The sequence below is a fragment of the Tinamus guttatus genome, unplaced genomic scaffold, assembly GCF_059628265.1.
Source record: "Tinamus guttatus ecotype Peru unplaced genomic scaffold, ASM5962826v1 Tinamus_guttatus_pri_ptg000376l, whole genome shotgun sequence".
Lineage (NCBI taxonomy): Eukaryota > Metazoa > Chordata > Aves > Tinamiformes > Tinamidae > Tinamus > Tinamus guttatus.
The window spans coordinates 1,881,975-1,898,760 of record NW_028288910.1 but is presented as its reverse complement, the minus strand read 5'-3'; the positions used below and the strand labels follow the sequence as shown (position 1 = coordinate 1,898,760).

Here is a 16,786-nt window from a genome sequence, read left to right as displayed (position 1 = left end):
AAATTTGATTTGTTTGTTAAAATGTTGACCTCTTAATTTGATGATAAAATAAGCATCAGTTTCAGTTGTGTTTATTTGACTGTAATCTTCATATGCACTTTATAAAGTTCTTTGTTTAAAGTACCAACTTTCTCTTGCTCTCATTGTGGTAGGAAGAATATTAGAATTTCTAAAGGTTCATATTAAAAGCCGCAATGTAACATTAGGAAACGCTGCTACTTCTAGCGGGTTTCTTATCTGGTCTGTTCAATGTGACTTCCGTTGGCAGTGGGTCCCAGGGGAGCACGAGCCCCGCAGCAGCGCCCGGCGGGTCCAGGTGCCCTCGGGCCTGGTTGGTCGGGGCCCTCTGCAAGGCTGGGGAGTGCAGCGGGGAACAAAACCCATTTGTATTTAGCCTCACAAAGTCCTCTAAAAGACAGTGTGATACAGTGCTGGGTTATTATAAAATACTTCACTGCTTTCTTTCCCATGGAATATTTATTTTAAAAAATGTTACTAAATGTTCAAATTTATCATGAAATTAATCTGCATCACAATAAAGTCTGCTCTTTGGTTCTTAAATACTCTCGTGTTACATGCTCCAGGTTCATCATGGTTGTACAAAGTGGACAGCATAAATTAACATGAAGATCTGGAATTCTGGAAAGTTTCTGGAAAGTAATTTTATCTAATATTCACTGTTTGTTGGCAGATCAAAAGTGTCTCGGGTTTGTTGTTAGTTAAGTCCATTTAGTCACTGAAATCGATGTTATAAAATACTGCTAAACCCTTTTTTTGCATGACCCCTGTTGCTCGCTCTTTGGCGGGGCCGCTGCAGCCCGAGCACCGTGCCTGTGCGCGGAGGCGCTGCCCTGCTCATGGCTGCGTTGGCTGCGCTTGCTCCGGCACCGGTGCAGTGCAGCCGCTGGGAGCAGCCGTTCACACCGCGGGCTGCGTTTTAGGACAAGAGGAAATGGCCTCAGGCTGCAGCAGAGGAGATTCAGGTTAGACATTAGGAAGAACTTCTATGTGGGAAGAGTGGTGAAGCCTTGGAACTGGCTACAGGGAAGTGGTGGAGCCACCGTCCCTGGCAGTGTCAGTAAACGTGTGGATGAGGTGCTGTGGGACATGCTTTAGCAGGATGGTGTTGAAGGGTTTGCAGTTGGACTCGATGATCCTGAAGGTCTTTTCCAACCATTATGATTCTGTGATTTAAGCGTAATGATTCTATGCTTCTACGATTTCAGATGACGTGGATGTACGTGACCATTGAATCGCTGCCGAGGTGGTTCTTAGCAGTGCACTTGTACGCGCCCGAGTCCGACGGCCGGGGATTCGGAATGACTAAGGTCCCTTGGGGATGGAGGCCCAGGTCCGACGGCCGGCCCAGGTCCCCTGCGGAGAGGACGGAGCGGTCGGGCAGCTCCCACGTGATCTGTGGCCTCGGCGCTCCCCGCGCCGCGCACGTGAGCTGGAGCGGCGCGCCGGGCGCCGTGCGCACGCTGCGCGGCGGCCCGCTCGTGATCCGCGGCGCGTAGGCCACGACGGCCACGGCAACGCTCACGGCGGCGTCCCCCGCGGCGTTGCGGGCCGTGCACACGTAGGTGCCCTGGTCGTGAACGGTGGCCGCGTGGATGAGCAGCGTCCCGTTCTCCAGCAGGACGTACCTGCTGCTGGCGTGGGGCCGGTCCAGCACGAGGCCGCTCGGCACGGTCCAGGCCGTGCTGGGCCTGGGGCTCCCCTCCGACAGGCAGTGCAGCGACAGCGGCTCCCCGCCGATGCCCTTCACCGGCCCTGTCGCGTGGACCAGGATATTGGGCTTCTGGCCAAGCTCCAGCACGATGAGCTTTTCGATATAGCCGACCTTGTTCCTGGCCGCGCAGCGGTACTTCCCGGCGTCCTCCCTGCCCGTGTTGTGGATGGTAAGGGTGCCGTTGCCGCCCGTGAGAAACCGGCCGCTCCGGATCCCCCCGGAAAACCACGTGCCGTTAGGCAGCATCCAGCTTATTTCGGGGGGAGGATTTCCATCCACGGAACAGTTCAATACGTTAGTTTTTCCGGGTTTTGCTATTACTTTCTCATTGAAAGGATTTTTAAACGTGGGTCGCCTTAGCATTTCCAGCACCTGCAGCTGCACCACCAGCACGCTCTCCCCGCCGTCATTGCGCGCCACACACATGAAATCCGCTGTGTCGGAAGGCCGCAGGTTCCGAATTTCAAGAGTCCCATTTTTGTGCACTGTAATCCTGCTCCCGTAATACGGAGCTGTTAGGAAAATATTATCAGGCATGACCCACATAATCTGAGGGGTCGGTGTCCCTTCCGCCCGACAGTCGATCTGCTTCTTTGCGTGCCTCACAGCCGTCACCCTCATGATGGTTTTGTTTGCGTGTAAACCATTTATGGTAGGCGGTTTGGAAACAACATCCACTTTGTAGAGTTTTGTATCGTCCCCTCCAGGGTTGCGGGCGACACACATGTACTCCCCGGCATCCACCAGTTTGACTCGACTGACTGACAGGGAGCCGTTGGCGTGCAGGAGGTACCGATCTCTTGAAAAGGAGATCATGTCACTGGTAGGGAGTAACCAGAATACTTTTGGCTTGGGTTCTCCAACAACTTCACAGTCTAATAATGCCGTGTCTCCGGCGTTCACTTGCGTGTAGGTCTTGTAGCTGTGCTTTATCCGAGGGGCAGTTGTCACCACTGTGATGTGTATCCTCATCTCATCTCTTCCCAGGGTGTTCTGAGCGTGGCAGGTGTAGTCCCCTTCCTCCGTCAAGCCAACCTTGTTGAGGTACAGAGTTCCGTTGTCGAAGAGGACGTACCTCCGCGCCCTGCGCCCGCCGCTCCCCGCCGGCATCACGCTGTTGATGGTTGTGCCATCCGGCAAGCTCCACGATATCTCCGGCGCAGGCAACCCAGACGCCTTGCAGTCCACTTTGAAGTCTTTTCCATACGGTACCAATTTTTTGAAATATTGTTTCTGGTCAATCTTGGCGGGCTTCATGGTGATGATGACTTTCATCAGTATCAGATCATCTCCGATGTGGTTTCTTGCGACACATAAATAGTCACCTGCATCCTTCTCTGTAACTGCCTCTATCACCAGGGATCCGTTGGGAAAAACGTGGATTCGACTTCCCATTCTGTTGTGCAGAGAGAAAGAGGAAAAGGATTATCAGGGAGCAAAACGCTGAAGTTGAACGGTCAGCTCTCCAAATGATTTACAGTGCTCTATGTTCGACACGAGCTGCAGGGCTATGCAGGCTGAGAACAAAAATAAGGATCATGATGTGCTGCTGTTTTTCCTGCTAGAAAGTTCAGCCAGAAGAGTCTGTGGGTAGGAGCCGTGCTGAGCTCGTTAGCAATACTACTTGGGATACTTTTATCAGCCACTATAGCAGTAATATTACAAAAATGAACAGAATCTTGTAGGAATCAGATTCTGATCGTTCAGGGCCTCTCTGAAACTCACGCCTTTTGGACTGGTGAGTTCTACTCACTGGCAGATTAAGGTAGGAGAAGGCTGAGGGAAAAGTCCTTTCTCTCTAGGTTTACTTTATGATGTGGATCTGGCAGGGACATTAGAGCAGTCTCCCCCTGAATCCTGCTTTACAAATCTCTTGTAAAGGGCTTTTCCTTATTTTTGTGGTCTCCAGCCTGCAGCTTGCATTGCTATACAGTCTTTTAGTCTTTTCCACAAAGGAGAAGCTGTTATCTAGTATTAAACCCTTAATTTCCATAAATCCCAGTGGTTCATTGCTAACTAAACTTAAATGTTCTCAGGCGAGCTATGCCAACTGTGAGTACCTAGCACCATCTGTCTCTATCAAAAGGAAAGCTCTAGCACTACGGTCGCAATCTACAGTTTTCTTAGTTTAGATTATTTTGTCTCAACTAACTAATAAGGAGTAATTATCATGCACCAGACTCACGGTCGAAGTGTGAATGCTGCTATATTTGCTGTCATCAATTGAACTGAATTATCCTTAATTTGTTTTAGAGTTGGTAGTGTGGGGAAGTCAGCACTGTTCAGAAGTGCTCTACTAAATCCTCTGTATTAACATCAATATTTATTAAGGTCTATATTATGTTCTAGCATGAATTAAAAATTTGTCCTAAGTCACAACAAGACAAAATTACCAACATTCAACCACCATATATAAATATCAAGCTTCATTAGTTCAAAAAAATTATACCCATTTTGGTAAGACCTCACCCGCCAGTGACAGAACTCGTGTGGTCTCTTGTTAGAAATACAGCAATAACCCGTCGCGCGGATGCTGCGCTAGTGTTCAAAGGTTAGTAATGATCTAGGGCACGAGTTAGTGTTTTGTGGATGGACTTGTCTCTCCTAGGAGCTCGGCAGGTGCCGGTGCTGGATGTTTCGAAGGGGTGGAAGAAGGAGAGGAGGCAGATCCTACCTGTGCCGCTGGTCGACCACGGCCCGGGAGGGCAGCCTCCAGGTGATGGTGGGCTCCGGCTCCCCGGTAGCGGTGCAGTTCAGAAGCAGCGGGTCCCCGAAGTTGAGGCGGGTGGTTTCCTGGGAGGCGCTGGCGATCCTGGGGAGCGTCCCTGCGCGCAGCACCGCCAGCCGCACCACCCTGCGCTCCGAGCCGGTGGAGCTCGTGGCGAGGCACTCGTAGGTCCCGCTGTCGGCGGGGGCGACGCTCCTCACGTGCAGGGTCCCGTTGGGGAAGAGGAAGAGCCTCCCCTTCACCAGCTGCAGAGGCTTCACCACGGTGCCGTCGGAGAGCACCCAGTGAACGCTGGGCTGAGGGTTGCCTTGGGCAGTGCAGGGGAGCCTCAGGTTTTCCCCCATCATCCCTTCAACGTGCTGTCTCCTTTCTTCCAGAATAACCGGAGGTGCCGCGACCACTTGCAGTTTCACCACCAGCGTGTCCGTGCCGGCCGGGTTATTGGCCACGCACGTGTACAGGCCCCTGTCATAAACAGTGACTTCCTGGATAACTAGAGTGCCGTCTGGTTGCACCGAAACCCTCCTGTTTCCCGTGGAGGAGCCCGAGACGTACGTTTTGTTTGCCAGGATCCAGGAGAAGGTGGGCGCGGGCCGGCCCTCGGCCCGGCAGCCCAGCGCCACGGGCCCTCCGGAGTGCGCGGTGAGCACGCGCGCGCGGGCCTGCAGCACGCGCGGCGGGTAGGCCACCACGGCGAGCGTGACGAGGAGGCGCGCCGCGCCGTGCCGGTTGGCCGCCACGCACAGGTACTGCCCGCCGTCCCGCACGCGCGCCGCCGCGATGGACAGCGTGCCGTTGGGCAGGACTCGCACCCGCCGCTCGCGCGTCCCGTCCAGCGCCTCGGGCTCTGCGAGCAAGGGAGCAACGTTAGAGCGCGGAAACACCCGTCCTGCCGCCTGCTCTCGCGGGCGCTAACCGGGACGGCAGCGATAGCAGAGAAAGAGATAATGATGTTTTATACGCACATGAAAAAGGTTTAAACTAAAAAAATCCAGTTCCTCAGTACAGATAAAATTTGGATAAAAAACAATAGGAAAAAAAGAATAGGCTTTATATATTCAAAAATATTGTGCCATAGTTTATAACTCAATTGGATGTTTTTTTTATAAATTTTTCCCTACTTGTCACTGTATTCTGAAATGGCAGGTGATATAAAACAAATATTGAAATCTTCCTGCAGTAAATACAGAATTATTGCTAGGTATAGATTCATTTCTTCTCATGTTTCCTTGAGGACTGTTTGATACTAGGTATTAGGGCATCCCAGGCCGTGCTGGGATATCAGCTTCTCCCTGCTTCCAGGTTTATTTTGCCACTGATGCCTCACAGCAAATGAAGCAACCCTAAATGAGGCAATGCCTCACTTGGTGCACACGCTACCTGCCAAATTGCACGACCCTAGCAATAAATGTTAAATTACCAAGCTTACCTGGGGATAGCTTGGTCCACTGTATTGTCGGAAGAGGGTCACCTGTAGCTTCGCATGGAAGGAAAGCATCGGAATTCGCTAGCACGGTAAAAGCAGCCAATTTCCCACCGATAATCCTGGGCTTTGCAGATTGCCTGGGGTAGGAGGAGCCCGAGACTGGCGGGTTGCTGGTGGCAGCTTCCCCGTCCTGTCTGGTTTCGGATGAGCCTGTGAGCACGCTGTCCTTGTCCCTTGCCCAGGCCGGAGCGCGCGGCGCTGCGGTGCCCGGCGTGCCAGAGCTGCTCGATGAGGTGCCTCCTTCCGTACCTGCAGTGCCAGCGCTGCTTGGTGCGGTGCCTCCTTCCATCCCTGTGGTGCCGGTGCTGCTCTGTGCAGTGCCTCCTTTGGTTCCTGTGGCTAGAGCGCGCGGTGCTGTGGTGCCCGGCGTGCTGGCACTGCTCAGTGCGGTGCCTCCTTCCGTCCCTCTGGTGCCGGTGCTGCTCGATGTGGTGGCTCCTCTTGTCCCTGTGGTGCCAGTGCTGCTCGGTGCGGTGCCCACTTTGGTCCCTGTGGCTGGAGCGTGCGGTGCTGTGGTGCCTGGCATGCCAACACTGCTTGGTGCGCTGCCTCCTCCTGTCCCTGTGGTGCCAGTGCTGCTCGGTGCGGTGCCTCCTTCCATCCCTGTGATGCTGGCACTGCTCGGTGTGGTGCCTCCTCCTGTCCCTGTGGTGCCGGTGCTGCTCGGTGCGGTGTCTCCTCCTGTCCCTGTGATGCTGGCACCGCTCGGTGCGGTGCCTCCTCCCGTCCCTGTGATGCTGGCACCGCTCGGTGTGGTGTCTCCTCCCGTCCCTGTGATGCTGGCACCCCTCGGTGCGGTGTCTCCTCCCGTCCCTGTGATGCTGGCACCCCTCGGTGCGGTGCCTCCTCCCGTCCCTGTGATGCTGGCACCGCTCGGTGTGGTGTCTCCTCCCGTCCCTGTGATGCTGGCACCCCTCGGTGCGGTGTCTCCTCCCGTCCCTGTGATGCTGGCACCCCTCGGTGTGGTGTCTCCTCCCGTCCCTGTGATGCTGGCACCCCTCGGTGCGCTGCCTCCTCCTGTCCCTGTGGTGCCGGTGCTGCTCGGTGCGGTGCCTCCTTCCATCCCTGTGATGCTGGCACCGCTCAGTGCGGTGTCTCCTCCCGTCCCTGTGATGCTAGCACCCCTCGGTGCGGTGTCTCCTCCTGTCCCTGTGATGCTGGCACCGCTCGATGTGGTGCCTCCTCCCGTCCCTGTGATGCTGGCACCCCTCGGTGTGGTGTCTCCTCCCGTCCCTGCGGTGGGTGGCTCAGGGACAGGCGCGCGGGCTGCCGCCGCAGGGGTGGGCAGAGCGGTGTGGGCGGCTGGCGCGGGCGCCGCGGTGCTGTCCAGGGACACGGGCTGTGTGGCGGGAGTGTCTGCGCCCGGGGGCAGTGCTCGGCCTGCAGCCTGGGTGGCCGGTGCTGGTGCCGCTCGCGTGCATGTGGCCGGTGGCAGCGGGGAGGCGGTCGGTGCGCGCGGGGGCCCCGTGCTCGTGGGCACGGCGCTCGCCGGTGACAGCACCGCGCTGCGGGCGCCCGCGGCCGCTCGGGGAGCAGCCGGGCCCTGCTGCGGCCGCCTCCGCCGCTGGCCTCTCCTCCTGCCCGCCCTGGGCGCCCCGCCGTCCGGGCGAGCGGCAGCGGGTGCAGCAGCCGGCTCCGAGCTCGCCGCCCGCAGCACGTCGGCTGCAGGGCTGGCGCGAGGAGGCAGCCCCGCGGGGGGGGAGAGTTTCCTCGAGGTGTCCCAGTCACCAGGAGCATCTTCATCTGGGGACAGGGGACCGGCAGCGCGGGTCTCCTCCCTTGACACGGGCGCTACGTCCAAAGGGGAAGCGTCAGATGTCGGTAAGGCTGCTGGAGTTGCAGGATGTGCAGTTGATATATCCGGTGATGGAAGCACCCCTGCGTGGTTTTGGGGAAGCTTCTTCAGCTGCACCTTGTCCGTGTCATTCCCAAAGACACCTTCCCAAGTAATTTTTTCTATTTGATAATTTTTGGGTGACATTCTCAACTTAACGTGGGGTGAAATGGGATCAAAAGTAGGTGATATCTCAGTGCTTACAGTATGTGTGGTTTCTGCAGCAACATGGGGCGTGTGGAGCATTGGTGGTGGTTCCAAAGCAATGGGTTGGGTGCTGACAGCGTTTGGTTGAGATGAAGCCATAGATTTCCACTGAGAATCAGCCCACGTGTCTTCTGCAATGAATGGCACAACTGTAGAAGCTGCTTCTTGTCTTGCCGTAAGTTCACTTTTCTCTTTCAGAAGTGCTGTGTTTCTGTGAGCATCCACTGGGTGCTCTAATCGGCCATCTGTGGTAAAGGAGGGAGACAGAGGTGTTTCTGGGCTATGTGGGTTGAGGGAACTGTCTAAATGATTTACACTGAAGGAATTTGAGATGTGATCTGTAGTTGGTTGGACACCTGGAATGGCAGCTGCTCTTCCTCTGGTAGAGCCTGGGCTCCCCAGGCTGTATCTGTGCTCGTTCAGACCTGGGATTCGGTCTGGTCTGATGATGCGTCTCCTAACAGAAATCTTCCTCCGCCTCCCGTGTTGCTGCCGGACCTGGGGTGTATGAGTAACGTCTCCAAAACGCTGGACTTGCTGATGTGTAACGTTAGCTGAGCCCGGTAGCTTAGGAGTTACGAGTTTCTGAGTGCTGTGAAGGTAAATGTAACCCAACTCCTTGGCTGGTTCACTGACTGTCACTGCAGACGCCTGAGGATCTGCTCTGGTCAAGGTTTTGTCAATAGACTCCGCAAAAACAAGCAGCTTTTCTGCTGGTTTGGTAGGAGTTACATGCTTGCTGGTGGCAGCAGCACTTGCCATGGGTGTCAGAGATACGAATTTTAAATATTGGCTGTTATTTTCCTCAGAAGATACCAATCTGTGCCCAGCATTGAAGACTGTTGATGTTCTACTTGCTCCATATGATACAGTTGATTGTTCCATACCATTTACTGGTATTTGACTTAAGTCAGATCTTTCCTGTGATTTGGGGTTTGTGACTGTAGGTTTTAGATATATTTGTGGCTTTCTGGTGTCAGGTGAGACAGATTGTTGAAATGGAGGAGCTGGTGGAGTTACTGCACCTGCAGCCCAGACAGAGGTTTTCCCTGCAGGAATGCTGCTTGTGGCAGTCGGGAGCTCTGCAGTTGCCATGTTTTCCATTGCTTTTCCCAGGGGAGATACAGAGGGTATCTTCGTTGCCAGCACCATAGACTCTAGTTCCGGAGATGTGGGTTCTCCAGATGTTTCTTCATCCTCAGATATGTTGGAGGACGTAAGGGCTTGAATAGGTAGGTTTGTTGCAAGCACTGTTTGTTTTTCTGTCAGTGTCGAATTCCTCTTTGTTTTTTCCAGCAAGGCTGCCCAGCGCTGTGGATCAACTCTCCTGGCTGAGGAAATGAACTGTCTCCTGTGTCCTCTGAGCCTCCTGCTTGCTTTGTCCCTGTGGCGCCGGTAAGTCGTTTTCCCAAAGCTCTTCTTTCTTGCACTCTGCAAGGTCTGCTCTTCAGGGGCTGGAGTTGCAGACTCCCGAGGAGCTGTCGAGGTAGCCAGGGAAGCCAAGGAATTTTTACGTCTTGTAATGGGGGCAAGCATTACATTGCCAGAGCCCTCTTCCACTTCCCCTTCTCCCACAGCTGAATGCATTTTCTGCAGCTTGGTTTCATCCGTTTTGACATGCACTTGAAATACCAGAAGATCAACACCGTATTGGTTGGCTGCAACACATCTAAAGTAGCCACTGTCTTGCTGGGTCACACTTTGAATTTTCAAGGTACCGTTTTCAAAAATATGTTTGTTTCTTACAGAATGATGAAGAATCACATGCTCAGGTAGCACCCAACTAATGGAAGCATCTGGAACAGCAGCGGATGGACAAGGAAGGTAGAGTACGCTACCAATAAATGTAGAAAGTTGAGCTCCGTTGACCTGAGTGTGTTCCTCATAAGGGTCAACCACAGTAATTCTAAATGTGAGAATATCTGCATCAGCATCATTCGTTCCTATGCAATGATAAAGTCCAGTATCAAAACTGTCAGCTGTCCGTAATGTAAACGTTCCAGTTTTAACTACAATGATTCTTCCGTCTTCGCTGATGTAAGGGGCTCTAACTTTGCTCCCGTCAGCCAGTATCCACTCTATTGCAGGAGCTGGTTCTCCGAGTGCTCGGCACTCTAGTTCCACTGTCCCCCCAACTACAACAGTGTGCTGGGTTTGTGTTTTGTTGTCCCTGGAGATGATTGTCCAGCTGTTTCTCACTTGGTTCTTGTCAACACTGGGCAAAATAATCTGAGCATCAGTGAAGTACTGGATGTGCAATGTGTTAAGTGTGGTTGCTGTCCTGTCTAGCTGTAATGCTACTTTGTTTTGCATTAACCAAGATGGTTCAGCTCTCAGTTCAGTTTCTATATTGGTAAAAAGTTCATTCTTTTCTGAGTGGATCTGCTTGTATTTGGTTGGTAAGATAGTCCTTTCTAGTTCAAGGGGAGAATTGCTGTACAAGGCCAAAATGCTCCACAGCTGCTGAATATTTTCATAACTAATGTCACAGACAAGAAGTGCTGAGAGTGATACTTTGAGTACTGTATTATTGCCATCTTTGTCAAACGAGACGGGAGACATTTCTTTAGGTTTTTGGATGTTGCAAACCAAGTTACCTCGACTTCCTGCTTGGTCGGTCATGTTCAAAACCATGGATCCTATAGGAGCTATGAAGTCCTCGGGAGATAAGGAACTGAAATCCCCATCATCTGGCACTGGGATGTTTTTCAGCTTCAGGGAGTGATGTATGTCTGGCTTAGTGCACACTAAGGATGCAGCTGGAATATCCACTAAGTTTTTCCCTGTACAGTTGTGGGGCTTAGCGCAGGCTGGGCATTGCTGAGCACCAGAAAAGCTTCTGTCTTTTTTGCACTTTATAACATCTAAAGGAAGGAAAAATGTAGTTAGCTTTTGTGATACAATTTTTTTCATATGAAAACATGTTTTCATCTTTCATAGTTACCGACAAGTTATTTTCTGGAATAAAATATTTACGCAGTTCATCCTAAAGTGGTCACCAACTTTTACAAAGTTTCCTTAGTGAAACCTCAAGCGTAATGGTCACTGCAGCACAGTACAGTGCTCGTGGACAGCTTTAGTGTCTGCACGGTGCAAGGAAGGCTCTGCTGAACGTGGCTGTGTCCTGAGCGATACAGGCTGCAGCAGGAGTTCAGGTGACATTAGGCTGTTGCGTGCAACCTCCGCTCAGGGCAGCAGCATCTCGATTGTTTTTCAAAGCATCAAGTACGATGTGGCTACGACTGCTGCTGGTTATGTGAAAATCAGCTTCCTTATGTGAATGAAGGAACAAAGGAAGGAAAAACAATGTTGTAGTGTGTCCTACACAACATAAAATAATGTAAATCTGCAGCTAAGCCAGCCCTGGAGTCAAGACCGAGCTCTGAACAGAACGGCTGGGTGCCGAGGAGCGTGGCTGCGGGCCGGCACCGCTTCCGACGGGCAGGCCGGCGCGTTTGCTGCAATCCCTGCGCCTCCCAAGCAGCCTTGCACTCCAGCTGGCACCGCTGGCGGGACTAGGAAGAGGATGCAGATATTTTGGCTCACTTCATTCTCTTTTATCCATAAGACAACCCTTCCCTCCAATCTTACTCATGCTTTCCAAAAATTAATCCACCAGATGTCTTTCTCTGTCACCAGAGTTCTTTGATAAAATGTACTGATTTGAAGTTTTTATGAAAGCAATATCAGAAACGTGTATGAAGAAAGCAGCTTATTTCTTGTAAAGCCTTGTTCCTCAAGCTGCAGCTCTAAGACAAGTATATTTAATTATATTAAAACTAGAAAAAGAGTGGTTCCAGAAAACAAATTATCAGCCATGGAGAAAATAACACATGATGTATCCTTCCATCATCTCACATATATACATGTGTTATTTTTTCCACAGTTGACAGGAGAATGGAGTGAGCCAAAATAACTGCATTCTGTCAAAAAAAAAAAGAAAAAATTGCAGCTAGTCCCACGTGGCACACGTGGCTACTTGGAACCGTGCCCTTCTAACCCCATGTAGCAGCAGTGTCTGTAAGTGGCCACAAAAAGCACACGGTCTCCTGGTGCACAGAAACCTCGGGCTGGCCAAAGGTCCATCAGGGAAAGCTGCACTTGGAAATGGGTTAATACTACTAGATTCATTAGATCCAGGAAACCGAACGTTACTCATTTGTTTGTCTTGATTACATACAGTAATCCTGTTAACCAACAGTCCTGGAAAAGACAGATAAAAGAGTTTAAAGGAATAATGTTTTCCTTGAATGTGCATTGCACTTTATGAGTAACAGAGGATAAGGAATAACATTTTAAGTAGCGTAAAAATAAGAAACAGAAAACGTCACAAATCATGCAGGTTTACAGTGACGATCTGCTATCTGTAAGTCAATTAATAATTAACAGACCATAACAAGGGGGTTGTTTCATGTTTCTTATGCTTCACACTTGGCACTTGAATTTGAACTTGCCGTGGTTTTCAAGGGATAAGAGGTGTGTGATGAACCGAAGAACAGAAAAAGAACTGAAGAAGGACAAAGAATTGTTGTGTAGGTGCTGTGAATAGGTCACAAATCAGCCGCAGGACAATTAGAAATAAATCAGATACATTTGTATGTCCCTTCCTTTCTGGGAGCAGAAGGACAGTTACCCTCATCATAAAGTTTAAGGTACTGTACCATGACTGAGAAGTAGAAACAAAATGGTCAGCTCACCTGGTCTCTCCTGTGCCCATTCTGCAAACCAGTGCAGGTTGCAGTCACAGGCCCAAGGGTTTCCGTGAAGGTAAATGCTCTCCAGCTCAGACAAGTGGGAAAACATTTCTTGTGGTAGTGAAGTCAACAAATTGTCGGACAAATATATATGCTTTATGGAAGATACTTTAAATATTTCAATATAGCGCAAGGTGATGAAAGTATCGGGGTGAAGCTGCTTAAGCAAATTTCCTTCCAAATGGACCAGTCTCAGTGATGTGAGTCCATAGAAAACATTGGGATGCACAAATTCAATCCTATTGTGGTCCATATGCAACCGTGCCAAGCTCTTCAGACCATAAAAAACATCCTGCTGAAGTTCTCTGACCTTGTTGTAGCTCATTTTTAAGACCTGTTGATGGAAAAAGTAACAAGTGTATAATATTAAGCCATGCTAAAGTGTGGAAGTTCTTTGACAGAGCAGTAATGAGAGTGATTGGGAAAAAAATCCCAATAGGAGGAATTATTTTTAAATGCAGTGTTAGCTGAATATGACTACAGGGATACTTTCGTCTTCCAACCATGCATCAAGGTGATACTTGTGCAGTCACACTTACAAAATGCAGTAGTTAAAGAAAGAACCCCCCTACACACCCCAAAAAAGGAACGCTTGTTCTTTTTAGCCGTTCAAAACATCATAATTGAAGCACATTTATGAAAAGGGCAAGCCATACACTTTAACCATAAACTATGTGATTTTGCTTGTTGGTTTGGTTTGTTCCAGGCAATATTACAGGAGAGTCCATCTTGCAGCTCAACCGATAGGCTGCTAAGCTGTTCCAGTTGGAGATGTCTATGCTGTGGGGTGGTCGACTTGCTGATCTCAACTCCCAGCTGCTGTTTTGTTGCTGGCAGGTCAACCACAGAACAATAACGTGAACAGATCTTCTGTACTGCTGAAATACTGAATACGGTACCTGAGAGAGACACCCTTTTGGTTGTTACTTTTCTTGTTAAACTCATATTGCTGCAATTGAGAATTCTTAATTTGAAAGCTAGGAAGAAAAAAGTACAAAACCCCAATAATGTAAGTTCATTTTATCTGCCAGATAGAATTCCATTGAAAACATTTTTAATTTTGTGTTACCCTTTCTTATTGCTAAGCAAGGAAGGTTTATCGGAACAGGCATATATGTTTTATGAAGCCACTTGCAGGGCATTAATGGGCAAGCTCTGGAGCCCAGCACCAGCCTCCGGGAGGGCCCAGGGAAGCTGAGGGTGGATTTAGAGGCTCCAAAGGCTCTCGCTGTCTCTCCCCTCTTCCCAGACCCCCAAGGCCAGCGCTTGATTCACTACCATGGTGCTGCCAGGGCAGCTCAGGCATCTCTGAGGTTGTTAGATTGCCACAGCTGTAACCTTATTACCTCCCTGTAGCATCTGCTGACAGTCTGTGTTAAAAATTAGCTGGAGAATAAGTGTTCCCTGTACATGGAATTGGTTAAGAAAGCTTATTCCTGAATAACCACTTTCTTTGTGCAGGATCTACATGGCACAGAGAAATGCTAAGGTGGCTCCAGGACGCCTGTATGACACCATACAAGTTTACTATTTTTTACAACATAGGTAAATATAGGTGACTTTTCAGGTATAGGTCATATTTCAAAGAACATGCCAGGCATCAAATATCACATCTTAAAGTCCCCAAATATATAATAAATTATAAAACCAAAGAACTGTAGCCTTTTTAAAGCATTAAAAATGCTTACATGTAATCAATTTATATTCAGGAGGCAGCGTTTCTGATGGAGGATGGAAAAAGAAAGTACTCCTCTGGAATATATTGTGTTGAAGTGAAAAGGAAATCTGAAGGGAATACAATCTCATTTGAAAAAGCAAAAAAAGGAAAAAAAGTAACTAAGTAACTAAAGGCAAGTTTCCTACTGCAAACATAGCACTTGGAGCTGTGCGAACTTCTCTGCCGTGTGAAAGGGGATCTCGTCTGCGGTTGCCAGTTAAACACTGTTGAGAGATTCTACCAGCAGGTTCTTCACGCTCCCTGCGCTGTGTCTGCAGGTCTGCCCGGGGAGAAGGGCCTTCCGCGCGGTGGCACTCGCTGACCTGTGCAGGCCCTGGGCTTTCACGGGGGTACGGCGAGGAACGGGATGCCGAAGGAGGGCACGGGTCTGTTCCGTGGAGCAGGATTACTGTCAGATACTAACAAAAACTAACGCGAGCGCATTGTGCAGTTCTGACCTGTAACGAATGCAAGTCGCAGAACGCTTTATCGGGGATGGAGCTGATCTCGTTGCTGTGCAGCATCAGTAACTCCAGCTTCTCCAGGCCAGCAAAATCCGTCTCGGTGAGCTGAAGCAAGCTGTTGTACCTGGAACAGATGGTTCGGCCCGGCTTGGCGTCAGTCAGTAAGGCAGTGTAAATGCAGCAGCCAAGCAAGAGAATGCCTCCGTGCAAACGCGTAAAGGTAGACAGCACTTCTGGAGGGCTAAGGTGAAATTTTAAGTCATTTTTTTCATGTTAACACAAAATTTGGTAACTCGTCAAGAGCAGCTTCCTGAACCCTGTGTTCAAAGTGGATGGGGGAGCTCTCTGCAAAGCCCTGCGCAGAGCAACGCGCCGCTCGGGGGGCGCAGGGTCTCTGCGAGGCGGAGCTGCACCCTGCGCCCGGTGCGCTCGGGCACCGGCGCTCCCCACGCCGCCGCGTCCCCAGGGCCCTCCGGACACGAGCCCTGCCCTGCGCTGCTGCGAACGGCCGGCGCGAGGGGCGCCGCGCCGCAGGGAGGTGCCGCAGAGCCGTGTCCACCGTCACGGAGCGGGGAGCACGGAAGGGGAGGCAGCAGCAGGTAGGACCCAGGTCTCTGTTACTTTCTGAACTCTTACGACAGACTCCTGTTTGAGCCCCAATATTCAGACAACTGTTATTTCCCACAAAGTTGGTAGATAAAAGCATGGGTGCTAGCAATATGTGGCACTCTATGGATTTCATTTGCCTAAGAAGTCTCCGGCAGCCCTGAAGATTTTAACACACCTCCCAAATTTCCAACCTGCCCTTTGAGCTCTAAAGCATCCTTTTTTCCAGTAAGATTTATCTCTATTTCAGGTTCCTTTAGAGTAGAGGACAAGTTCCCTTAGAATAGGCACTAGATGTTCAGGTAATACAAAAGAATGAAAGATCAAAACTTTCTGAAATTCTGACATCCGTTATGACGCATCCCCCATGCTTGCAGTGTCAGAGGTCTTTAGTTCTGCTTGGGATCCTGTGCCCAGCCCTGGACCCTGTAAAATATTGAACTCAAAGATCTTTTACTGCAATCCTTGGGGCTCCCACTGCCAGTGTGTGGGATACCTACCCCAGGTTGATGCGGCACGCGGGTTACGTACCCCAGGTTGATGCGGTGCACGGGTCACCTACCCCAGGTTGATGCGGCGTGCGGTGCACGGGTCACCTACCCCAGGTTGATGCAGTGCACGGGTCACCTACCCCAGGTTGATGCGGTGCGCGGGTCACCTACCCCAGGTTGATGCGGTGCACGGGTCACCTACCCCAGGTTGATGCGGCGCGCGCCCGCCGGGATGCGCGCAGGCACGGCGGTGAAGTAGCGGAAGGTGCAGTGCACGGCGCCGGGCGCGGGGCAGGAGCAGAGGCGCGGGCAGGCGCGCGCGCGCAGCGCCCACGCGCACAGCCCCAGCAGCAGCCGCAGCCACCGCGCGCCGGGGCCGCGCGCGGCGCCCATCGCGCGGGGCCGCGAGCGGCAGCGCCGCGCGGAGCGGGGACGGGAGCCCGCGGGCCCACGGGCGCCTCCCGCCGCGTCCCGGCCCGGCCCGGCCCGGCGCGTCCCGTCCCGTCCCAGCGGCCGCTGCAGCGGGGCCGGTCCCAGCGCTGCTGCAGGAACGGGGGGCGGCCCCTGCGGCTCCTCCCGCCCCGTCCGGTCCGGTCCGGCCCGGTCCCCAGCGCTGGATGCGCAGCTGGAGACGCGGGGGCTGCGGCTGCAGTCAGCCAAGTGCCGCTCTCGTTTCAAAGAGGCAGCCCCATAGCGCCAAATACAAACACTTGTTTTTTTTTTCTTTATAAGTACTGCATATTTATGCATTTGAGTTTTGGTGCCTC

General features: G+C 51.6%; 1 protein-coding gene across 1 annotated transcript; it reads right to left on the bottom strand.

The window, feature by feature from the left end:
• Positions 1–1,222: 1,222 nt before the first annotated feature.
• Positions 1,223–15,890, bottom strand: IGSF10 (immunoglobulin superfamily member 10). Its single transcript, XM_088530445.1, has 6 exons — positions 15,875–15,890; positions 14,917–15,122; positions 12,685–13,075; positions 8,173–10,851; positions 4,407–5,307; positions 1,223–3,128 (listed from the first exon to the last, which is right to left on the bottom strand). The coding sequence occupies exons 1-6, from the start codon at positions 15,888–15,890 to the stop codon at positions 1,223–1,225; spliced, it is 6,099 nt and encodes a 2,032-aa protein (XP_088386571.1).
• Between the last annotated feature and the right edge of the window lie 896 nt (positions 15,891–16,786).